At 43.1% G+C, this 25,412-nt stretch overlaps 1 protein-coding gene and 1 long non-coding RNA gene across 3 annotated transcripts in view; one reads left to right on the forward strand and one right to left on the reverse strand.

The window, feature by feature from the left end:
* The window catches only part of LOC307093866, a 71,349-nt gene that overhangs the window by 42,749 nt on the left and 3,188 nt on the right, over positions 1 to 25,412 (forward strand). The window lies entirely within an intron of this gene.
* The window catches only part of SORT1 (sortilin 1), a 60,523-nt gene that overhangs the window by 25,647 nt on the left and 9,464 nt on the right, over positions 1 to 25,412 (reverse strand). For both annotated transcript variants that reach the window (XM_079762160.1, XM_079762159.1), the window contains exons 2-6: positions 15,915 to 15,974; positions 14,120 to 14,193; positions 5,107 to 5,209; positions 4,433 to 4,597; positions 1,428 to 1,501 (exon numbers count right to left, since the gene is read on the reverse strand). In XM_079762160.1, coding sequence (XP_079618286.1) covers positions 1,428 to 1,501; positions 4,433 to 4,597; positions 5,107 to 5,209; positions 14,120 to 14,193; positions 15,915 to 15,974 — 476 coding nt within the window. The remainder of the gene's footprint in view (positions 1 to 1,427; positions 1,502 to 4,432; positions 4,598 to 5,106; positions 5,210 to 14,119; positions 14,194 to 15,914; positions 15,975 to 25,412) is intronic.

Genomic DNA, 25,412 nt, shown 5'->3' on the forward strand with positions numbered 1-25,412 from the left:
TCTGAAATCAATAAAAACTATTTAAAAAAATACCATTTTAAAATAAGTCTTTAGTTTTAAAGATGACCTGTTTGTTTCTTTTAGCTTTATTGAAGTATAATTGACAAATGAAATTGTAAGATATTTAAAGTGTACCTTGTGGTGATGTGTACATAAAGATCAGTTTTAGTGATCAAAATTCCTATAGTCTTGATTATATCCTACAGTGAAACAATTCGTTAACTTAGTTACTTTAAAGACTACTTCCTTCCATAAAAGACCATATAAGTAACAAAACCATAAAATGAAAGCGGCTATGGCATGGGTACCAGAGTGGTGCTACAAAAACCTCACCTAACCAGCATTTTCCAGAAAGGCAACATTGTTTAGTATTTTAGTGAATTTTGGTAGATATATTTGGCAATGTCTATATCACAAATTTTCCTGACTCCCTAAGTAGAGGACATTAAATATGAAACTCTCCCTTGGGATTGTGGGTCACTGAGCATCAACCCTATGCAACTAGAACATGGTGTGCCCGTTAGAAGTTACTGAGGTGTATGCGCTCTGGATCTGGCACTGAATAACTCCATCCCGTTATGTTCTCAGTCTGTGCTCTGCAGTTCTCCTGGTGCGCTTGTTGTCAGTACTCACGTACCCACCTCTGGCAACAATTTGCTATTAAGTGGGAAAGCAGATGAACAAATTTGCTGAAATTAGCCAGAGAAAGAACAATGAGGCTCTAAGCAAGGGTCTGAACCTAATCCAGAATTTCGGAGGTATAAAGGCTCTTAATTCTTGTCCAAACATCTCCCAAATTCCTCAGACAAATCTCTGCTTATAGATAGAAGGGAAAACTAAAGCCCAGAGAGGCTAAGCCACTGACTAGCAGCAGAGACAGTTAGGACAAAGGTGACTCGACTCGCTAGTCAGAGCCCCTCTGCAACCCCTTTAAGCAGGCACCTGAGCGGGTCCCCGAGAAACGTGAATGAGTTCTGGTGCACGGACGGTGTGACTGGCTTCGGGAAGCTCTCTGGGCTTTCTTCCTGATTCCTCATAACTGAACTGTGTCTCTAGATGAGGGGGTGTCAGTCTGGGGGCGCGCGGAGCAGAGAAGTACGTAAGTCCCCAAATCAAAGCTGTGTTTTATGCTATTCCAACTGAAGTCACCATTGATGGAGAATAAACCTTTTATCAGTAGCAGCTACCCAGTTGCGAGCCTTGTTTTCTACTTTATGTTGTAACATTTAGTGAGGCTCTGTCTTCTCTCCTGGCAGACTGAGAAGCTCCTCCAGGTCGAGGCCTGTGTCATACCCCCTCTCGTATCCCTTGTGGCACCCTGAGAGTATTTGGCACATAATAAGTGCTCAACATTATTCATGTGACTTTCGGCACCGCTGTCAGGAATGGTTTAGGGCTCTGAACAGATGGAGTCTTCTGTTACTCACCATTTGGCCAAACACACTGCTTTGTGGATTTCTTCCCATTTTCCCCCAAAATTCTTGGACACCCACAGGCCATTCTGAAAGATTATAAATGACTTATCAAAATTCCAGCTTTATCCTGTGCAGCTGCTTGTATGACCTTTAATAATTCATATCTAATCATCTGGGACAGTAAACACACACTGACGTTCCATCTGAGCTGCCTGAGCTCCAGAGACACATGGTTCACAGGGGCCCCTTGGGAGGCTGGGAAGTTCCGAATAACAAATGCTTAAGAAGTGCCTACTATGTGCCAGGCACTGTTCCAGATGTTGCATTTGGGGATACAAAGACGAGTAAGACACACTCCCTGCTCTCAAGGAGCTCACAGTTAACTAGGGGTCCAGATAAGAAAATGTGATACAATGGGTTAAGTGTTACGGAAACATGGTCTCTCGGGTAAGAGCAGGGAAAAGAAGAACATTGCCTCAAAGACGGTTTGTGAAGAAGACAGTTGAACTGAGTCTTAAATGATGAGCAGTGTAACCAAAAGAAGGCAAATGGGGAGAGATGTTAGGACTAGCAAAGGCAGGGAGGCGATAAGCATGGTGGTGTGTGCGGGGAGCACACAGTTCCCCGTGAGGGGAGGAGCAGCTAACGGAGGAGAAAGGGAGGGGGAACCCTTGGATGACAGTGGGAAAGGTGGATGGCAGAGTGTCTAAACCAGAAGCAGGAAAAGCAGTGAGTAACTGCCACATTTCACTCATGAAGAGTTAGTGAGGCCCTAACCCATGGCTGTGAGGAACAGGCTCAGGGAGAATTTAGAAGCTGGCTTCAGAAGAACTGGACTTTTCCTATAGGGCAGGATGGGCTGTGTATGTGGGTGGGTGGGTGGGGGGGGGCAGTTGATCACTCTGGGATTCTGGTTCAGGGATAAGAGGCACTGTGGAATCTTTAGCCAGTACAAGGATTAAGAGAAGAGTATGTCTGAGAGAAGAGCAGAAAGAAGTCGATTTAACTGGGTCTGAGGTGCCTGTGGGACATCCAGCTAGAGGTCCCCAGGGGGCAACAAGACAGGAATCAGAGACCCCACGAGGAAGCCAGGACCAGACACAGGGACTTGAGAATCTGACACATCACAGTGGCGTTAAATGGTGGAGGAGATTACTGAGTGGAATGGGCAGGAGTGATTTAAGGGTTGGTTGAAAGGTGTTGAAGAGAAAGACCAAGAAGGAATGGTTAGAACATAGGGAAGAACTAAAGGGAGTGATGTCACTGAAGCCAAGCAGAGTTCCCAAAAGGAGGGACTGGCCAAACCTTTCAAGTGCAGCAGAGACAGTAAGATGAAGACTGACCGTGTCAGTTACGCTGCGCCCAGATTCGGTGGAGGGGGACACACATGTCCTGGCACAGCTGGGATTAAATGGTTGAGGCAGAATTTCCCTTCAGTGCTCCCCACCCACCCTTCTTGTTTCTTTTCATTTTCTTCCTCTGATAATGCTCAGCATTTCTAATTTACCTAATTGTACTTAGAAACAGGAAAGGGTCTGATATCACCTCTTTGTACCTGAGTACAAACTGGCACATCTTCTCTACCCCAATTATCTGTACTTCCTTAACTAGAAGAAATTTCAGATGTAAAAGCAGGTTGTGCCCAGCTCTGGCTGAGGACAGCCTGTTTCAACAACCTTAAGATAACTTGGTAATGGCAAGGGGATGGTCAAAGGGGAGATCGATGGTTCTGTCCATTCCTAATAGGTCTCTTTGCTCGCTGAAGGGCTTTCAGCTTAAGCTGGTGGAAGGAGTTTTCAGGAATTGTTTCTTGAAGGTCTGAAGCACACCCAGCAGGCTAGTTTCCTTCCTCTGGCCTCCTTGGGCTAAGCTTCACTCTGGCCTTCCTTGAGCCCTCCAGCCTTACCTCTGCTCCAATCTGCCCACAGAGGCCCAGAGCCAGACCTGTCTTCCAGTGCCCTTCACTTTCCCTTTGCCACCCCTGTGCTCAGCCACATCTGACAATCCTGTTTCTGTCCCCAGAACTGTCATCAGAGCAATGGTTCTCAAATTTTAGTGGGCAGGCTCAGCTGGGGAGCTTGTAAAAACCTCGCCACCAAAAGTCACTGATGTACTGTATGGGGATGGGGCCTACGAATCTGCATTTAAACCAGCTTTCCGGGGTTTCTGATGTTGTGGGTCAGTGGACCACACTCTAAGAAATAAGGAGAGAGAGAGCCATATAAAATATGCAGTGTAATTGTGATTATCATAGTCTGGCAACTCAGCCACTTTGGGCCCTTAACATCCACAATAAAGGAGACTGATCCCTGGGAAAGGAAAGCTGCACGAGCGCCTCAGGGGATTTCAGGAGAGAGGGCGGGACACTGGCTTCTGGGAAGAGCACAGGACTGTGGTGGGGCGCAGGGATTTAAGAGTCTGGATACTTAATACATGAGTGTTGAAGACATAAATCAATATGCTGGATATACTATGCAACGAACAAAAAAGAAAAATTAGAAAGATGTGGTTTGGCCACAGGAAAGGAACAATAACATCAGGACTGTGATAATCTACGTGTGTCCCTTGCAGAACAAGAATGATTACATTAAACTGTGTTCTAGTTCAGTTTTCCAACAGTACACATCTATTCACTTTTACAAACTGTAATAAAGGTGACAGGAGAAGATCTGGCTGTGGGTGGTGGGCACACAGTGCAATATAAGACCTTGTAACAGAAACCCACACCTGAACCCTATATGGTCATGTTGATCACTGTCACCCCAATCAATGTAATAAATAAATATTTTAAAATTTGTAATGATAACTAGATATCATACTTATCTGGAGTAGATAGTACATGGTAATTGTGCCTTTTACCAAATAGGAAAAAACACAAAATATATACTTCATGATATACAAAGTCACCAGAAAGCAGTCCGATACTTCATAAAAGTATTAGCTACAGGGGCCTTTCAAGACTAGATGTTAGATGATTAAAATGCAAAGGGCAAGACAAGTTCTTCAAGGAGACTTACTTCAGTGCTGAGGGCTAAAAGATAATTGGAATTCTGAGGGCTATACATCATCTGAGTCAGAGGATGAAATGGGAGATTGGTGTGAACAAAGTTCTTTGCAAAATCTGACGATCTGAAGATTCTTCCTCCGGGACTTCCTCCAGACACCTCTGCTGTTAAAATCACCTGGTTAGGAAGAAGGCAATTCAGATCCAGGGTGTGACACTATGGAAGCTCAGGAAGACCTACACCACTTCCACAGACATCAGTTAAGAAAATTTCAGTTCCAGAAGTAAGCATTATAAAGACAGATTAGTTGGTGCACCCCACTCCTCAAGTGTTAGTCTTATCACAAAATATTATCCTAAATTGAGCTAGTGCATCTATGGATGCGAGCTGGTCAGTTTGAGATCAGCCAGTTTGCCAAAGACTAAAATAAAATGTGTGTCTTAGGAGTGTGTACACTGTAATGCTAACCAGCTGCCACCTAAGAGTTTGGGTGCATCGTGGACAGAGGCCAAAAAGGAACCAATCCAGTTCTTTTGTGACCAGTATTAAATTGGGTTTTAATTTTAAAGCACAGGAATAGCAAACTAAATACACTGCTGTGTCTCTCTGGATCGTTCCAATATTAAAACCCAAGTGCCCGAGTGTGGCATCAAGCACAGCTCTATACATGCAAGAACGAGTCTCACCTTTCCCGAGTTCTCAGGACCAATAGCCATGCCAAATTCAGTCCGAATGAAGGTGTTATTGATGAGATTTGTAATATCCTTAAAGTTCTTTCCATAGTCCTCACTGAGAGGAAGAAAAAAAAGACACATTTAGGATGCAGTAGTCATGGACACTGTTGGGTTCCTATCCAGCTTCCATCCCCGTTCCCTGACTTCACTGAGGCACTCCCCGCCCCTGACGAGTTTCATGCCTCAGGGAAGCTGATGCCATCCCCCACTCCAGTGTGGACTTGATTAGCCTGAATTCTACCCCTCACAGGTGTGGGGTCAGGAATGGGGGAGTGACCCAGACTGAGGCAGTGAGACAAAGGGGGGGGGGGTGGACTTGGGCTCTATTAGGAAACCAATTTCCTTAGCCACCTGATGAAATAAATGGTCTATCTTTCTTTAGACCAGTGGCTCTCAACCAGGATGTTTTTGCACAAATACCCTCCAAGCAACCATTTGGTAATGTCTGGAGACATTTTTTATGATCACAAATGCAAGTGGGATCTCATGGGGTGAGGCCAGGGATGCTGCTAAACACCCTGCAACGCACAGGACAGTTCCACAACAACACAGAATGATCTGGCCCCAAACGTCCATAGTGCTCAGACTGAGTCCCCAAAGTTGTAGTGTGTTAATGCAAAGCAAAAGGTTGCTATAGGGTCCTGACACCATGAGCACAACTTGAAGAGAAAGCCAACATAAGTGGAGCAGCAGCACCTACGACACTGGACTGTGCGGACCCTGAAGCCTGTCCTTCCTCTGCATTTAGTTATGAGTCATTAATTCCCTGACTGAGCTGGTTGGAGCTGGATTCTCTGCTAAGTGTAGCCAGCGGCCTCCTAACTGACCTGTTAATGCAGAGTCCTCATGATAAAGCTAAGTTGAGTAGCAGGAGCCTTCAAGTTTCCCCCCAGAGGACACCATCCCTGGGCACAAGTGTCTACTGCATACAGCACACCAAACGCAGGTAGGGGAGCAAACCAACTTAACACCGATTCTCGGGTTGTTAGAGATTTTCCCAGAAGTTCATTTCAACAATATCTCTGAGAGGTATTCAATTCCATGTTGAGATTTTGAAAAATACAAGCATAAAAATCAGTAGCTGTCTAACTCTGACAGGATTAATACTATGCGCCATTCTCTTAAAAAGCAATAGAGAAAAAAGTGGTAGAATGCAAAATCTTAATATTCATTATATTTGAATGTCCCTCAGTGAAGACCACTGTGTATTGCAAGTTAGTTGCCAAAGATAAATGTGATGTGCAATGGTCTTCACTGTAGAGTAGGACTTAAAAGATGGTAAATCTGGTAGCAGCCTCAACAAATAATCACAGAAGCAGAGAACATGAGAAATGCGAGGGACTGAAGGGAACATCTTGTCCAACTCTCTCATTTCACAGACGAGGAGGTTCAAGGGGAGGCAATTTATCAAAAGCCAACCAGTTAATTAAGGGCGAAATTGAAGCTATAATCTAATTCTCTTAACTCTCAGCTCCAAACTAGAGACAACTTGTAAAGATCTGTGAGGAGTTTTTCCCTTACAGACTGCAGTCTTCCTCTGTTTTGCCAGGGCCTGTGGCCTGGCAGCACCGGTCAGCTCAGAGGAAACTGGAGACACAGGAGGGAATTCTCTTGGAGTGTTTGTTTAGGTCCCTGACAGTATGCTAAAGCAAACTACACGTGACGTGAAGTTGTCTGAATAACTTCCCATCTCTTAGCAAGCACACACAGAAAATCCTAGATAAATAAAAGAGGGACCAGGCACCACTTATCCATCAGATTCCTCCATCTCCTCCCCGCCTTCTTTTGGCTTTGAAGTACAAGAGGAGTTCCTATCTTCCTGACAGCAGGCCAAGAGATGTATAAACAATTCCTGCTCTGCAGTGTAAATGTCAGCAGCAGCTCAGACAACCTTCAGAGGGGCTGGCAACAGCTCGATTATCGCCAGCTTACAATTCTCCCCTCCTGCCCCATATCCCCCAGGGAACTTCCACAAACCTGTTGGCAAGTCTGCTGGCTTTTTAAGAACTTGGCACAACAAGCACATCCCTGCCCTTCAGAGAAAGAAAGCAACACGAACAAAGCAAAAAGTCATCAGCTACAACACTTCGGTACTGCAGCCAGTTAAACAAATGGAGCACAATGGATCAATCTGCTGGCATGGAAGTGAGGTTCTTTTGAGGCCACACTGGGCTCAGGGATACACAGGGCTGGGCAAAAGTAGGTCTACAGTTGAGTATGGGAAACACCGAGTTTATTCTTGTATTATTATTTATTAATTACTGTATTATTTTCCATTTGAACAACTGTAAACCTACTTTTGCCCACTCCTGTATTTTAGCAAAACCCTTTATTTAAAAGTAGGTTTTTTTCTATCAGCATACAACATATATCATGAAGAGGAAATCAATGAAACACCTTAAAAAATAAATCTACTTTTCAAATTCCAGATGATAATTAACAAAGCAATGAGCAGCAGACAGATGAAAAGTTAACAAAACCCTATGAAACCATCTCCTTTAGAAACCAGTCTTTTTAATAATAATTCTATATATCAACCCTAATCTCTGCTCTTTCTGGTTACCAAAATAAAGGATCACTTTTTTATCTATCTGTGGTATAAACATGAATAAGAGTATGCACCTGTCTATAACTCAAGAAAATCGTGGCAGAATATAAATATTTTTGGAATAGAACCTAATACCCCCAAAGGACAAGAAAAACCTAGAAATCATTAAAATAAATGAAAAAAATAATCATCACATGGACTTCTGGTAAGATGCAGTCAACATTCTTAATGAGATGAAGCACTGGAAATGGGGTTTTTCCAGAAGACTCACATGTTGACACTCAACCCAAACATCCAGAGCCCAGAATTACACCCTTGTTTCTGCACTTTTCATGTATAGGAACTTGTGACATTAAGCATTTGGCCTGCAGACATTTAATGAGAAGTAACAGTAAGAGAGCCCTACAGTATCTCAGAGAATCTTACATATTACTTTTCTCAACAATCAAACCAACCCAGATAGCCTTATTTGGTCAGCTTTCAAGCCTAACCATTTCTCCATTCCTTTAGTTCATTTTTGCCATGATTAAGTCACTATAAATTGCAATATAAAAACAACAGGCATGACAAAAAACTCTAAAGAAAATAATTATAATTTTGTAGTTTTCACTAATTGGGAAAGTGTATACAGTTGGTTCTCTTATTCTCAGATTCTGTATTTGTGAATAGGCCTCGTCACTAAAATTTCTTTGTAACCCACATCAACATTCGTGGCCCTTCCACAGTGACCTGCAGGCATACACAGGGTCACCCAGTGCACACGTTCCCAGCTGAGGTCCCACAAGGGGACGAGCTGCCTTCTTATTTCAGCTCTTACACTGTAAATAAGTGTCTTCATCATGGTCTATTTAGTACCTCACATTTTGCATTTTTGTGTTTTTAATGGGTGATTTTGCTGTTTAAAATGGCCCCCAAGCATAGTGTTGAAGTGCTGTCCAGATCCCCTGAACACAAGAAGGTTTTGATGTCCTTTCAGAGAAAATATGCTAGTTAGATAAGCTTTTTTCAGACATGAGTTGGTTGTGAGCTCAATGTTAATGAATCAGCAATGTATACTAGGCAGGCTGGTATGGCTCAGCAATTGAGCATCGACCCAGAACCAAGAGGTCACCGGTGCGATTCCCTGTCAGGGCACATGCCCGGGTTGTGGGCTCGATCCCCAGGAGGGGGTGTGCAGGAGGCAACCAATCAATTATTCTCTCTTATCACTGACTAGAGACTTGGTTCACGAATTCGTGCACGGGTGGGGTCCTGCTGGCCCCGCCCCAGATCGGGGGAGTGGGGCGGGGGGAGTGGCTGCTGGTGGTTGGCTGGCCAGCCCCACCTCTTGGTCGAACTCCCAGTCGAGGGGACAATTTGCATATTAGCCTTTTATTATATAGGAAGGATGTTTCTATCTCTCCCTCCCCTTCCTCTCTGAAATCAATAAAAATATTTTTTTAAAAAACCCACAAACAATATATATAGTAACTAGAGGCTCGGTGCATGAAATTCATGCATGGGGGGGGTCCCCTCAGTCCAGCCTGCACCCTCTCCAATACGGGACCTCTCGGGGGATGTCCGACTGCCGGTTTAGGCCCGATACCGAGGATTGGGCCTGAACCGGCAGTTGGACATCAATCTCATAATCCTGGACCGCTGGCTCCTAATTACTCACCTGCCTGGTTGCCCTTAACTGCCCCCCCCCAACTGGCTTGATCACCCCTCACTGCCTCTGCGTGCCAGCCTGGTTGCCCCTCACAGCCCCCCTGCCGGCCTGGTCGCCCCACGTAGTCTGCTGTTCAGTCGTTTGGTCGTCCCTCTCTAACCCCCCTGCCGGCCTGGTCGCCCCACGCAGCCTGCTTATTCAGTCGTTTGGTTGTCCCTCACTAACCCCCCTGCCAGCCTGATCATAGGCAGCCATCTTGTGAAGGCATGAGGGTTAATTTGCTTATTTCCTTTTTATTATATAGGAGGATAAGAAACACATATAAAACAAAGTGATGTGCCCTAGCTGGCTTGGCTCAGTGGATAGAGCATCAGCCTGCGGACTGAAGGGTCCCAGGTTCGATTCTGGCCAAGGGCACATGCCTGGGTTGCAGGCTCAATCCCCAGTGGGGGGCATGCAGGAGGCAGCCAATCAATGATTCTCTCTCATCATTGATGTTTCTATTTCCTTCTCCCTTCCTCTATGAAATCAATAAAATATATTTCAAAACAAAACAAAACAACAACAACAAAAACAAAGTGATGTGCTGGTCAATTGATGAAAGTTAATGTTGTGATCAGAGGTTTATAAGAACCTACCCCAGAATTTTCCTCTAGGAACAATGATTCACTAACCAATATTCATGGGGACTATGGAGAGCATAACTATTGTAAAGAGTAAGAACTGACTGCATTGAGATTTCCAGCTAAAAGATCAGTTAGGGAGAATGAGCTTATTAAAATGTGCCAAAGGACATAGAACTAAAATCAGTGACGGGCAAGACTGGCAGATTTTCAATCCATAGGTAAACTGAATTCTCAATTATACTTCAGTCTCTCTCTTCACCCCAGCTGTCTAAGCAGTGAAAACTGAACCAGCACATCACTGAAAAAGCTGTCATACAAGATGCCCTGGAGGAGCTGGTTTACTATACTTTCCTTCAATATTGGTTGTATGCCTTTAAGGTATCCTTTTTAAAAAAAATTCTCAGTAACCTGAAAAACTTATATCAACTATGGAATAAACTTCAATGTGAAATCTTTTAGAGATCCTCTTATTAATTTCCAAAATTTGAACAACTCTCAATAGGAAATAAAAATCACAAATAAAATGGCCCAGTAGTTTTAGAAATTAGGTACAGGGTTCTGGTGTCGAATAATGCGTACATGTGCTTCACCAAGTTGATCTCACAGTGAAAAGTTACACTCAAGGGGCCATAGAACAAAAAGGTACAAAACATCTTCTATTTCCTTAAACCAAATTATCACCCTAACTAGGTGGCCTATTTCCTTTTTAGATTAGTATCTGCAAAGTGAGAGGCAAATGCACTTTACAATCTATTAATATTCCTTAACAGAGAATCAAAATTTATATCATTCAAACATAAGTCCTTTAAATTGAAGACATTAACATACTATTCGTTTTAACCTAATCATGAATGCCTAGGAACTTTAGTTATTATTTCCCAAACCTTTCAATAATTCTTTTTCACACCCGAAAGGTCAAGGTCTAGGAACTCGGCATGAGTAACAGAGACAGCTTCCTGCTATTCTCTGGAGCTTCCGTGCAGCACAGCTCAGAGCAGGTGGCATGTGACCAGCTGCCTTTATTTGAATCTCAAATAAACCTTTGACCGAATGCGATTTAGTGGAGGGAGATAATCCAATAAATAGTCTAATCATTAAAGCTGTGAGAAACCAGAGTTTTCAGAGTGGATTCAACAGGCTTTTACTTTATTTCTCACTTGGGCAACCTTAGCATAAACATTCTGATCAAACTGCTCCCTGCCTTTCCTGTGTCTGAAGGAACATGTGCCTCTTGGCTGGCGTGTTCAATGAAATGAGTCACATCAGGCCAGGCCAGGCCAGATGGAGACTGGCATATTTACAGTTTCCACCTAACCTCTGGAAGACTTTTCCCTTCACAGCAGGGAGGAAAGAATTCATATTCAAAACGACCTCGGTAGAAACAAACAACCAAACTGCTGCGTGCCATGCAGAAAAAGCACCTCCCTGTGAAGGCGATACTCTACCAGACACAGAGGACTGCTCTCCGGTGGAGTGTGTGCTAGGGGTTTCTCACAGGCCAGACAGATTTAGGATGAAAAGGGCTGAGTCCGATGGTATTTAAACCATTTGGTTTTTGTTTGGGGCAGTCTTAAAGTAAGCACAATACTGAAAAGCAAAAGGATGGAAAAAAGTCATGAAAATACATTGCGCTCCCTATGGGTCTGACTGGGAACCTGTCAGACCCAGTGCTGGTCACCCACTTAAACAGCAACGTAGACAATTCAGAAGACAAGCATGAAAGTGGCTAAAGCAACAACTACAGGAGATAGTTCAACCTGGGGAAGTTGAGGAGCTGAGTAAATAGCCTTCAAAACGTCTAGGGGTTGCCCTGGCCGGTTTAGCTCAGTGTTTAGAGTGTCAGCCCTCACGTGTCTCTCTCACATCCATGTTTTTCTCTCTCCCTCTTTCCTTGCTCTCTTCTACTCTCTCTCTCTAAAGACCAATGGAAATCCTCGGGTGAGGATTAAAAAACAAAAACATCTAGGGGTCAATAAGAAAAGAGATTTTCATTTGCTACTAAAAAATGAAATGGAAATTAGCATCCTCTGGCACATATATGTGTCATATTTATCACAGCAGCATTAGTAATAGTGAAAAATTAGGTGCAACCTAAGTGTCCAAGAGAATAATGACTTAGTAAATTCCATCAATCTAACAAAAATGATGGGTAACTAGCAGAGGGAATATAAAAAATATCATTGTATGAGCATCAATCAGAGTGGATATGGGTCATGCATGACACTTGCATGTTGGCAGGGGTGTGCATGCATCTCTAGAAGCCATGGAGGCATCTAGGGGCAGACAATCATTTTTTACCAACTGGCACAGAAGGCTTTGAATTCATTTTAACAACTGGCACAGCAATATCAGTACAGTATGGCTATGTGCCCTCGCTGGCTGCTGGCATGGCAACAGCTAACCCCCACAAGTTCTTACTCCAGCCCAAGCACGGCAAAGCGTAAGTCACAACAGCTCTAAGGTGGCCACTGTTATCACCTTTCTTTTACAGATGACAAAAAGACTCCGGGAGGCTAAATAACTTGCTCAAGCTCATTCTGCTTGCAAATGATAGTGCTGAGATTCAATCCCAGGGCTATGTGTCACCAAAACCTGGCAACTTTACACTGTACCATGTTGCTTCCCAAAACTATGTAGCTATATGATATAACGTTAAAGGATCAAGCCCACAACCGGGGCATGTGCCCTGACCGGGAATCAAACCAGTGACCTCTTGGTTCATAGGTCAGTGCTCAACCACTGAGCAACACCGGCCAGGCTATAATACACTGCTTTTATTATGAAAGATAATTTGTCAAGAAAAACTATCATAAGGAAAAATTTTATGACAATTAGGTTTCTTAAGCACTGGAAAGAGTTACGAAGTTACAACTTTTTATGCATTTTTTCCCTCCCCAAACAGGATACTTTTCATCTGTCTGAAATAGTTCAATTACTAGTCTAATTGAATAAACAAAATCACCTATAAATTATAGCCCTTTCTAGCACTATGATTCTATAATATATTGTCAATCCTTATAAAAAATTATCAGTCTAAAAACTATAGAGAACCCAAGGCATTCATTCATTCAATTAGTATGGACTGCCTGCCTACTACTATATATCAGTCATTTGGCTAGTTGCTGAGAACCCCAAGTTAGTCAAGAACCTTGGCTTTGTGGAGCTTATAGCGATTCCAAAATGGCAATTCCTTCTTAGCTTACTTTTAAGTCAACATCATTGTGGAAGGGCAGAGAACACTGGCTCCAGGCTCAGAATCAGCAATCAAGATGACACCTACTGGAGAAGGGGCCACCTCAGAAATTCAACATGGGCTCACTTGTGTCTGGGCCCCTGAGAAAGTACGATGGCTGCTGGGAGATCCCTTGGCCCTGAGAATAGTTTCTATGTCATCTGCTAGGATGCCATATTTTTGGGGGGTCCCTTGGGGGAAAATGAGATGGGTACAAATGATTGAGAAGACTATCAGCAATTTCTGAGAGTTAGCTGGTCTTGCATCTTACAGTTAAGGAAAAGAGCCTGCTATTTAACCAAGCTGTACCTTTGAGAACACATGTAAAACTTGGTAATTGTCACAGTATGGTTCCAGAACATACACTGCCACCACTGTTACCAGTGTGAACACTATAAGGCACTTCGGTAGTTCTGACTGGAGAACCTCCTTCTGATCTAGAAACAATCTAAATAAATCGGGGCTCAGAGGATTAGATAAATATATTTACTTGGAAGGTACACAGTGTTACATAAATATATTTACTTGGAAGGTATAGTGAGGATTGTCACTTCAGGGATATAAAAGCCATTTTGTGCTTATAATAAGTAGAAAGATTGTTGAACTCCATGCTACCTCCCCAAAAATAAATATCCATTTAAATTAATAAAACACACACCCCTATACACTCTCCATCTGCCTTTACTGCTTTCCCATTTAGTCAGGTCAACCTAATCTTCTTGGAACTAGATCCCTTTTCATACTTCTTCAGGTTAAGTAAATATTAAGTGTGCTGAATGTGACAGTTTGTTGAAAACTTAAGATGGCTGGAAGATCTTTTAAATCAACTGTTAGACTCCATCATGCCTAGAAAAGTGGGGAACTTACATTCACAGTGTATTCAGTCAGTGCCCCAACCATATGCATCTCACCTTCGATATAGCTTCGACTGTCCAAAAGTCATAATTACCAGTGGTACATGGAAGGTAGTCAAGACTAGAATGATCTGGAAAGAGACAAAAGCACACAGTTAAAAAGAAAGATAGTCCAATCACATGCTTACCTGTGATGTGATTAAATCAACATCTGAAAGATTGCCAAGAGCCCTGCTTTGCAGTAGCCTATACTGTAGTCAGAAAACCAAGAAGTTACTAAGGCTTGCAGTGATTCAAGGTCTCAACTCTTGGTTGAGATGGTCCCATCACCTACACTTGAAGCAGTGAGGCAGAGCTAATCAACTACCCATTACAATAAAGGAAGGATTTAACTATTTTGTATCCATCTATATAATAAAAGTCCAGCGAACTTTACGGTGGAACAACCAAAACAACTGGTCGCTATGACGCGTACTGACCACCACTCAGCCAGAAGCTGGGCTCACGGCTGGCGAGCGCAGTGACGGTGGCAGGAGCCTCTCCAGCCTCCATGGTAGTGCTGAGGATGTACGACTGACAGCTTAGGCCCGCTCCACACAGGGAGCAGGCCTAAGCCATCAGTTGGACATCCCCCAGGGCTCCCAGCCTGTGCCCTCTCACAGTCCGGGATGAGGACCCGCCCCCCCCCCCCCCCCCCGCCCCATGCACAAATTGTGTGCACCGGGCCTCTAGTATTATTATAAGATATTCTCAGGTAAGAATCAGTTCCCTTTCTGTGTACAGGAAGCTAGAGCACTATGGGTGCTCAAAGGTCACTGTGTCACATATATCCCTCCTTTTCTCCTCCCTGCTCTCAGTTCTCCATGAAATTAATTTCTTAAATATTTTTCTAGATAAAAATATGCATGAGAACAAATTCTGATAGATTAGTATAAGAGGGAGTCTCAAATGGCCATGTAACAAGAAATCTTGCGATACCAACTATCTTAAATAAATGTATAAATCATGGAAATTAGAGCACAACTCAAATTTTAGAAGAAACTGAGACATGCTTAAAGACATTCTACCAGAAATTTAAAAATTAATTAAGATAATAAATTTATAACTTGCTCTTCGGCTCCAATATTATATTTCTTTGGATTCCTGACATGGCCATCGTGTGCCTCAATGCTATGATGCATACATTCATGGAATACCAGAGGGTATGAGCTGCGGCCCTGCCCTTGTTCAGGCAGGATAATAACAGAGCAGCTAACACCAAGCCCCGATTCAAGACCTGGGGCCGATGCATCCAAAGTGCACCCTCCTACTGGGAGACGGGCTACACATTGGAGAATAAGGAGCTGACTGACGCTCCTTCCGCTCCCCAATCCTGGCAGCATCTCCTTTGTTGTAGGGAAAGGGACACAGATGGAACTAAACAGCCATGAGCCCACGGGCGCCACAGTCCTTCAACACTAACTGTGGGGAAATGCATTTTGGAGGAAAAATGCCAAGACGTGCGATGTGCAGGTTTCAGTCTCCACACTGGTCTTCCCAGTGTTGTGAAGCTCACTTCTCAGCATACAGCACACGCTTCCCTCTCTTCTTGCTCATCTTGATGCCAAGCAGCCACCAAGGGCTCAAAAGGTGTCTATCTTCCCATTATGGAAGAGGGTGGTTACAGGATGTTTCCCGTTCTAAAGCAAAGCCAAACCAACCACAGTTTCCTGAGAGTTTGTCCTGGAAACATGTATTTCTGTGTCTGAGGTTGGAGACAGTTTCAGAAAGTAACAACATTTAGTGCTTAAACTCCCCAAATCTACATCTTCTTCTTGCTGAGTTGAATTCACAGCCTCAAAATATTACTTACCCCAGTGCTATCTCCAACCCAAGACAAGGATACTGAGCCACTGAGATCATCAAATACATGCTGTAAGGAGGGAAAAGAGAAATTAATTTACAAATGACATCTTTCCTTCAGTCTTTGACTCCCTTAAATAATTCAGAACACTATTACTTTCGAAGTAATTAAATTCATAATTATAAGGGGACTTGGATTCCCAGAACAAAATTTGCAGGACAGGATTTAACTACTTAACTTAAATTACAAATAACTTGGAGATTTTAATTCTTTCTCATACAAAGTAAGCCAAGCAGATGAGTTTTCTTCACTGCACCAGATGGGGAGATGGGGTAATCTCATTGCTTTCTCCAACAGAACTAAATATAAACACGTAGAAAGTATTCTTAGGATGCTTTAAAACAAGGGATCACAGCCCACACTGACAGCTATAACTGTACCCAATCAGCATAACAAATTTTTCTCAGCAGCCTTCACAGTACAGGTGCATGGTTAATAACTAGATTCCTTTTGCTCCTAGGCTCTCTCAAAATGACAAGGGACAGAAGCGAGAGCAAATGCCCTTCTTTCACATTTAAAATAGTACTTGATAATGATAATAGTAATAATAGTAGATATTAGTAGATAATGATAATAGTAGAGAGTAGTAGATTATGTAATAGTAGTATTGATAATAGTAAATAGTAAATAATAATAATAATAATAATAATAAAACAACCTTAATAGAGTTGTGGTGAGAGTGAGGAGACAAAAGAAAAGGAAAGCTGGTATAGTGTATCCAAAATATGGTAAACATATTAAAATGCAGTTATATATTTTTTGTTAATCCTCACCCGAGGATATTTTTCCATTGATTTTTAGAGAGAGTAGAAGGAAGGGAGGGAACGGGGGGAGAGAGGGAGAGAGAGAAAGAGAAAGAGGGAGAAACATCAATGTGAGAGAGACATATTAATTGGTTGCCTTCTGCATGTACCCTGACCAGGGCCAGGGACTGAACCTGCAACCCAGATACATGCCCTTGACTGAGAATTGAACCTGAGACCCTTTGGTGCTCAGCCAACACTCCAACCACTGAGCCACACCAACCAGGGCTAAAACACAGTTATTAGTAATCATTGTAGGTGCTTTTGCATTTTGGTTTTCAAATACTTTCTTTCCCTATTTATAAAATAATATATATCCATTACAGAAAATGTAGACAATAGGGAGGTATAATGAATATAAATCTTTTATAATCCTATCACACAGAGATATTCAGGGCAAACACTATGTTTATAATATTCTAGTCTCTATTGTTGTTGTTTTTAGCTAATAAGGAAATAATTCCAAAAAGGCCACACTGGCACTTGGTAAAAATGTCCAACCATTCAGAAATGTATACAGAAAAAGTGAAGATCCTTCCTCTTCGTCTGCCACGTGCCCACCACCCAAGCCCCACTCCCCAGAGGGGTTAACAGTTTAGTATATATTTCTACTGTGTGGACAATTCTGCTTTCCTCTTATGAAGACATATATCTTAAGATTTTTAAAACCTTAAACATGCCCTGTCTTTCCAAACATTAAGGAGCGGTTCCTTAGAAGCAGAGGATATCACGTTGTACTCTTTGGTGTTCCCTGTGCCTACCACGGTACTTTGCACACTGAATAAGCATTTCTTGAAAATGGTTCTACAGCCTTCCCAAACCACAAGCTCCATCTCAAAATAGCACATGTCTGTAGATGGTGGGATGGCAGCCTCTGGGTCACTCAAGCTGCCAATCTCAACAGAGACGTCTGAAGAAACAGAACTCAAACACTGTTTTGCTTATCTTCTAATTTTCTTTGGTGGTCTTCCTGAACGGGCCTCTGAATTCACCTCTGCTATTCCCCTCCGGACTGTAAGTATATTTGAGGTCAGCAGAATCTCTTGTACAGTCTCTGCAAGTGGCACAATCAGTGCCGCACAGAGGGCTTGCTCAGTGAATGCTGGTTAACTCTCAAACGCTCAGGCAGAGCCTCTCACAGCCTCTGCAGGACAGAAAGGCTATTCATGCTCACACCCTGGCCGAGCATCTGCGGAAAAGCAGGGCTGCTAGAGACATCTGGAACCAGCAGCGTAAAAACGACACAGCACGGTGTCTTGCAAGATAGTCCGCACAGAGCAAGATGGCATATTCTTTTGAGTGAGGATAGGGTCTGAAATCACATCAATGAGCTCCTTGAGGAGAAGTAGAAAGATCCAGAGCTACCACAAGCACCAGACAGACCACACGGGCTGTCACCTAAACAGAGGCTCTCTCCAAGGAAGGCTCTGGTCACAGCAGCTGACCAGGAGAAAAGACAAATCCACCACTGGAGTCCTGCTGTCTTGCTCAGGCAACAACATGGCTTGTCTTGAGCCAATCAGGGCCTGCACCTCTCACCTTATTACTCCCGTCTCCTGCTGTCCAATCACAGAGGGGGAAGATTCTTAGATGTCACTAGCAACCTGCAACTTCTCCTAAACAACTCAAAGGGCAGCTGACCTCATTCATCATCCGAAGAGTACCTTTGGAAAAGTAGGCCAGATTTTTCTATAATAATAAAAGAGTAATATGCAAATCAACCTAAAGTCCACAGAACGACCGTCCAGACGACCTTCCAGATGACCACACTAAGACACCCACTGGCACCAGGCCAGCCAAGGCAGGTGCAATGCGATTGGTCAGGGGGCCGGGCCATCGCCCCATGATCGCCCTGCAGAGAGAGGCCCAGGCTACCTGGCGGTGGCGCTATGACAGGTGGGCAGAGCCTCCCTTTGCGGGAACGGGGGGGGGGGGGGGGAGGGAGGGAGGAGGATGGAGTGATTGATTGATAGCGGGGCTCCCAGACTGTGAGAGGGCACAAGCTGGGCTGAGGTACCCTCTCCCCCCCCCCCCCTACTCCAGTGCATGCATTTAATGCACTGGGCCTCTAGTTAACTATGATTGTGGTCTTCGGCTACTCTTAACCCTTTCTCCCTTCCCTTCCCAATAGCCAGTTACATTTCACTTTTGAAAATAAATAAACTCATTGAAAAAGCTCATCCATCTATAGCAAATGCAGCTAATTTTTTATATTTCAGTCTTTAACATTCTTATGGTGAAAGTAAAATTTTAAAAAAAAGGAATCAGATTTAACAACAGACCAAAACTCAGGTAGAGAGAAAAGGTCATGTGGACAGGAGACAAATCCAGGAGAGTCGGGGGACCAAGAGCACAGATACAATTCTACCCCGTCCATGGGAGGATTACGGGTGTCCAGGAAAGGGTGAACAGTCCTGGTCATGGTTAGGGGACAGAATCCACAAGTGTCAGCACAAGGCCATCAATTCTAATGTGACATCATTTATCATATTTAACATACTATACATGTCACTCTACATTGTGGTGGCATCATAGATATTTCAAAATATGTATTACTTTTAATTATAGCAATAAGAACATTGTCTGTCTCCCTCACTAGACCTGAAGAAGAACATCCGGTACAGGGACTAAGCCTATTCCTTTTAACAAGAATATATAAGGTAGCACATAAAAGGCATTCAATAAATATTAAATTCATTTTCTTTAAGAATTACTTGTGAAGCTCTGAAAAGGAGGAGGATGAAAAGATAAAGCCAGACCCACTTAATTTCCCCATGACAGAAACGAGTCTAAATATGAAAAGTTCTATTCTGAGAAGACTTCTGCTTCTGGCCAAGAGAGACCAGCAGGGATCAGATTAACCTTCCCACCGGAAACAACTGAAACACAAACTATATGAAACCATCGTTTTCAAGACACTGGACTTCGAGGCAACAAAGTACAATAATCCCTGACAGACAAAAAACAAAACAAGGGCCTACCTCTGCCCCAGGTCACCGTCTGGAGAGTGTCCAGGACACAGTACCGGGAAGGGGAGAGCCCAGATGGCCCCTCAGTTGAAGAAATGAGCTGGTGGTCTGGGGAGGACATGGAGGCGATAGCCACCATCAACTGTAGTTACCACCAACTCCATACCCACAGTCAGAAATTGGTGAAGATGCCCCGGACCCATCAAAGCACTGAGAGGCACTGGTTGGGAGTGGACTACATAGATGAGTAAGAAGAATAACGGCCAAAACCGGTTTGGCTCAGTGGATAGAGCGTCGGTCTGCGGACTAAAGGATCCCGGGTTCGATTCCGGTCAAGGGCATGTACCTTGGTTGCAGGCACATCCCCTGTGGGGGGTGTGCAGGAGGCAGCTGGTCGATGTTTCTCTCTCATCGATGTTTCTAACTCTCTCTATCCCTTTCCCTTCCTCTCTGTAAAAAATCAATAAAATATATTTTTAAAAAAAGAATTATTAAAAAAAAAAGAAGAAGAAGAAGAATAACGGTCTGCCTGCACACCGAGGTTTAAGCAGGGATCACAGAGGTTGGAGCATACAGAAGCAAGAGCAAGATGGCGGGCCGAAGGCAGTGGTGCAGGAAGCACAAACATATGTAAGGATTTTGAAAATTTTCAAAGAGTAACAAATAAACTATATTAATATTGCCAACTAGTAAAGTGCTGAGTATACAGTAGATGCTATTAAGTACTTGTTAAATAAGCATTTCAAATCAGGATAAACAAGGGGGGAACCAAAGGGGAATAAAAATAGAGAAATAAAAATAGAGAAAAATGTGTGTGAGGAAAAAAGTACTTGTGTTTGAAATACCCAAGAAAGCTGGGACGAGGCCACAGGATCACTGACTCAAACAGGCCTGGTTTCCAGTGGTAGATACAGTTGAACATAATCACCCAATAAGTTATGGTTCAATTGTTCTAATCAGGGCAAAGAAAGAGGAATAAAAGAAATATGAACAGAGGACAAAGCTTATGGCTCTAGAGAACTGAAAGACAGATTAATCTCTCCAGGAAGAGAAACCCCCAAATCTCCAACACAATATAAGCAATGAATATCCTATACTATTAAAATCCAGAACATATAAAATATGCTAAAATACTGAACATATAAAAACATTCAGGAGTCAAGTCCAGCCCACAGAAGGCAGAGTAGATGTCTGCCTCAAGCACTGTTACAAAATGATGTTATGTGTTAGCTGTCTGTATACATGACAATTCGAATGGAGAAGGTAGGGGAGGTTTGCAACATGTTTGTTTGTTCCCCCTGCCCCCCCCCCCCCCCGCCGGGAACAATAGCTGTGTTGCAAAAGGGACAGATTATTTAGCATAAAGAGAACATGATCTGACCACTACATATTGCTAAGCAGTCAGCCAAATGTATATTCTAGAAGGTCAAAATTTAAAAAATCACACACACACACACACACACACACACACACACACACACACGTAAATATGCTATTTGTGTGACTAACAAGCCAAAAGCCAGTACTCAGAGGGGCAACATGGTAAATACATAATTTAGATTACTTAATCACATCCTAGGGAAGGAAGCTCAGAAACGAGGAAGTTGAAAACTAGCTATGTAAAATGTCACCTGATCTATCAGGAAACTTGCTCACATCTAGAGAAACTGATTAATCCCCGAGCTGCAGTTACTGGCACAGGAAGAGACAAGCCAAAGTCCAAGACTGGGTGAGGTTTCTTTTAGTGTATGACGACGACTTTCAACCCTTTCCATCTCATGGCACACATAAACTAATTACTGAAATTCTGCAGCACACTAAGAAAAATGTATATTTTTTGCCAATCTGACAAAAAAAAAAAAAGGTGTAATTTTGATTCATTCACACCAGGTGGCTATTGCTGTGTTGGCTGTTGACTTTTTTTTTCTTTTTCTTTTGGAAAAGAGGGCAGTGCCCCTGACTAAATAGTCAGGTATTGAATATTTTAAAAATTCTTGCTGCACCTCAGCACACCAGTTGAAAATCGCTGGTGTATGATAAAGCTAACAGTGCAAGTTAGTGGTCAAACAGCTGGGAAAAACTAGCTATTTGGAAAAAATATATAAAGATAGATTCCTAATTCCCTTCTTATCCCCACTCCCAAAGAGATTCTACACAGAACAGAGATTTAAATGTAAAAAGTTAAGTAACAAAAATCCTCCTCCCTCCTGTCTACACTCTCTAGAAACCAATGGAAAAAATATCCTTGGGTGAGGATTTAAAAAATAATAAAAATAAAACTATATAATTTATTTTTATTTTTAAAAAAGGATATATGAAAGGCTGGTATAAGAAGTACTCATTGATGTTCTAGCCGGTTTGGTTCAGTGGATAGAGCATCGGCCTGTGGACTGAAGGGTCCCAGGTTTGATTCCCACCAGGGCACATCCGGGTTGTGGGCTCGATCCCCAGTATGGTGCATGCAGGAGGGAGCCAATCAATGATTCTCTCTCATATTGATGTTTCTATCTCTCTCTCCCTCTCCCTTCCTTTCTGAAATCAATAAAGAAATACATATTTTTTTTAAAAAGAAGTACTCATTGACCGTGTCAGTTTATTCTTCTGTTACACTGGCTAACAGATGTAACGGACAGTTAGAGACTGGGTCAGAGAGCCCCTACTCCCCCGAGCCACACTAACACCAGTGGTCTTGATTTAATTGAGGGCACACATCCCAACATCATTATTCGCTGACACGCTGTTCAGAGTCTTTTTTCATCACCTGTTGAACAGTGATTTCTAGTGTCCCAGATGACACGGACAGCCATTTACTACCCCCAGTAGGCGAGCGCTGGGCAGCAGGGAGTCACTGGCGGACATTTATAACCAAACTGGTTTTCAGGGAGTCATTATATTAGAAAGTAGGGGGACGGCTTGTACTGCCTCCTCTGAAATAAGGCCACCTGGACAGCTACTGCAAGACTCACCCACAAGTTTACTGTCTGTCATTTCAAAGCCTAAAACACAACATCCGTCATGGAAATAACTTTGTCTTCTTTATCTAATTAAACCTGAAGCCTCATTAAATTACTGTTACTATAGCTTGGAGAACTTAAAGTTGGTCCCGAGAGTCACTGTAGCTTGGAAAAAACTAGGTAATGAGAAACTTCTGCCTATCTTTAGTTACACACCTGATCAAAAGTAAAACACTGAAAGAACTGCCTCCCACACACCCAAGCCGGGTCAGTGTCACATGGCAGGCCCAGTTCAAAGACACATGGAGCAAGCAAAAGAAGCCATCAACAAAATGAAAAGACAACCCCCTGAATGGGAGAACATATTCACCAATGCCACATCTGATGAGGGGTTAATATCCAAAATAGATGAAGAACTTACACAATTCAACACCAAGAAGACAAACGACCCAATTTAAAAACGGGCAAAGGAACTGAATAGACACATCTCCAAAAATGATATACAGATGGCCAATAGACATAAGAAGAGATGCTCAACGTCACTCATCATCAGAGAGATGCAAATTAAAACGACAATGAGATATCACCTCACACCTGCCAGAATGGCTACCAGCAATAAATCAACAGACAAGAAAGGGGAACCCTTGTGCACTGCTGGTGGGAATGCAGACTGATGCAGCAACTGTGGAAACAGTATGGAGCTACCTCAAAAATTTAAAAATGGATCTACCTTTTGACCCAGTGATCCCACTTTTGGGAATATATCCAAAGAAACCAAAACCCTAATTCAGACAACAGTATGGTGATAGCCAGGGGGAAGGGGGTGGAGAGAGGTGAAAAGGGGAAAGGGGGAGATGGAAACAAACTTTACCTTGGGCAATGGGCGCACAACACAGCATGCAGATGACGTTTCACTGAGTGACACACTTGAAACGTGCATGATTTTGTTAACTAATGTCACCCCAATAAACTCAATTAAAAAACACACACGTGCAGACGACCAACCATCTTGTCATCGGGAACAACCTCTCTGGCAAGTAAATGAGGGAGTGAATTCAATGGTAGTCTCCCTCACACACACTCCTACTTTCAACAAATACATGGCACAAGGCGGTGCCTACCATGTGCCAGACCCTACTTGGGGTGCTGGGAACACAGTGATCATACACTTTCTGTGCTCGTGGAGCTTTCAACATGCTTCTTACAGAAGTCTAAAAATGAAGCCTAAACATGCTAGACATTTAATCTACAGAAGACAGCCTGTCCCATAAATAAAGCTACAAAGGTGTGTTAAAGCCTAGTGCAGTACCTAACTGGTTGGGGAAGTAGGCACAAATCATTGTCTCTCTCGGGAATCCATTTCCTCTGGTATAAAACTGAATGATGCTCCTTCACTCACTGGAATAGTAAGAATCAAATGAAATAACATACAAAGTTAAGGTGTTGGTGACCCCCCCCCCCCCGCAAGAATGGGAATTTAAGATTTAGGCTTCCCAACCCTAACAGGGAGCACAGGGGTGGACAGGGCACAGTGATGTACAAGGGAGGCCTGGGGCAGGACCTGGATGATGCTCTGACCAGAGTACCGCTCTGTGAAGTGTGGCACTGGCACTGGTAGGGTCATAAAAATGAGCCAAAAACAAGATCACAAATGTTCAGTTCTCAGGGAGACTATTCTTAGAAATGAAAAGGCTAAACAGAAACTCTTATTCCAGTTTTCAGACTTGTCTGCAAGGCAGGATGATACCGAGGTGAGCACTGGGCTAGCAGGGAACCTGCGTTTGATTTCCAGCTGTGCCTAAAGCCTGGTGAACTTGAGCAGCTCAACCTTACTCCACCACCAAGGCGAGGGGAGGCTGGAATGACAACATTTCTAGTCCCTATAAGCTTTAAAAGTCTATGACTCATCATTAATTTCACCTCTCCGTTTACTTTTCCACTGCTCTGTCTTCATAAAAAAAAAAAAAAAAAATCGGCTCCCTGCTGGACAACACTCTAGTGTTAAAAGCAGAGGTGACAGCAACCTCCATCATCTACAAACCTCCACAACCTGGCTGCTCACTGAGAGGAAGCGGGGGAGACCTCTGGTGCCGCCATCCATGCAATAAAAATCCATGCATTTGACCTCTAAGAGAAACTTGCAGACCAGCACTCTAAATCAATTTGCTAAGCTTGTTAGAATTGCCTAAAATTAGTCATCTGTTTTCCTAGCTTACATTAGAAGCAGCAAATCAAATCTGGGGACGGGGCAGCAGCTAAAGGAACCAGATATTGCAATGGGACTATCATTTCTGCAGGGGAAAAAATTTTTTTTTCAACAAGAAGACAATGGCACTAGGCTTATAAATCTGGGCTGCTCGGAATGGGAGGATATGATCCCACATATCTCATCTTGAGGGCATTAGTGCCATTAATGTGAGTCGTGGTGTAGCATAATGTCATCTCAATGATCCAGGCTCATTCGGTTGACTAAGAAGACAGTGAAGTATTTTAGAAAAATTTCCACTGGAACAAAACAAAACCTTTGGCACTTAAAAGGGTAGGCTTAAGTTTCTGAAAAATTCACTTTCATAGGATAATTCATTCATTTCAAATCATGGCCAAGAAATGAGCTAAATTGCAAAACTGTTAACATTTAATTATTACATCTTACTCCCATTTCAGAGAAAAGGAGGTGATGAAGGGAAGGGATGTGCCCCAGTCGCCGGCTGCCTGAACCAT

The sequence above is a fragment of the Cnephaeus nilssonii genome, assembly GCF_951640355.1.
Source record: "Cnephaeus nilssonii genome assembly, chromosome: 21".
Taxonomy (NCBI): domain Eukaryota; kingdom Metazoa; phylum Chordata; class Mammalia; order Chiroptera; family Vespertilionidae; genus Cnephaeus; species Cnephaeus nilssonii.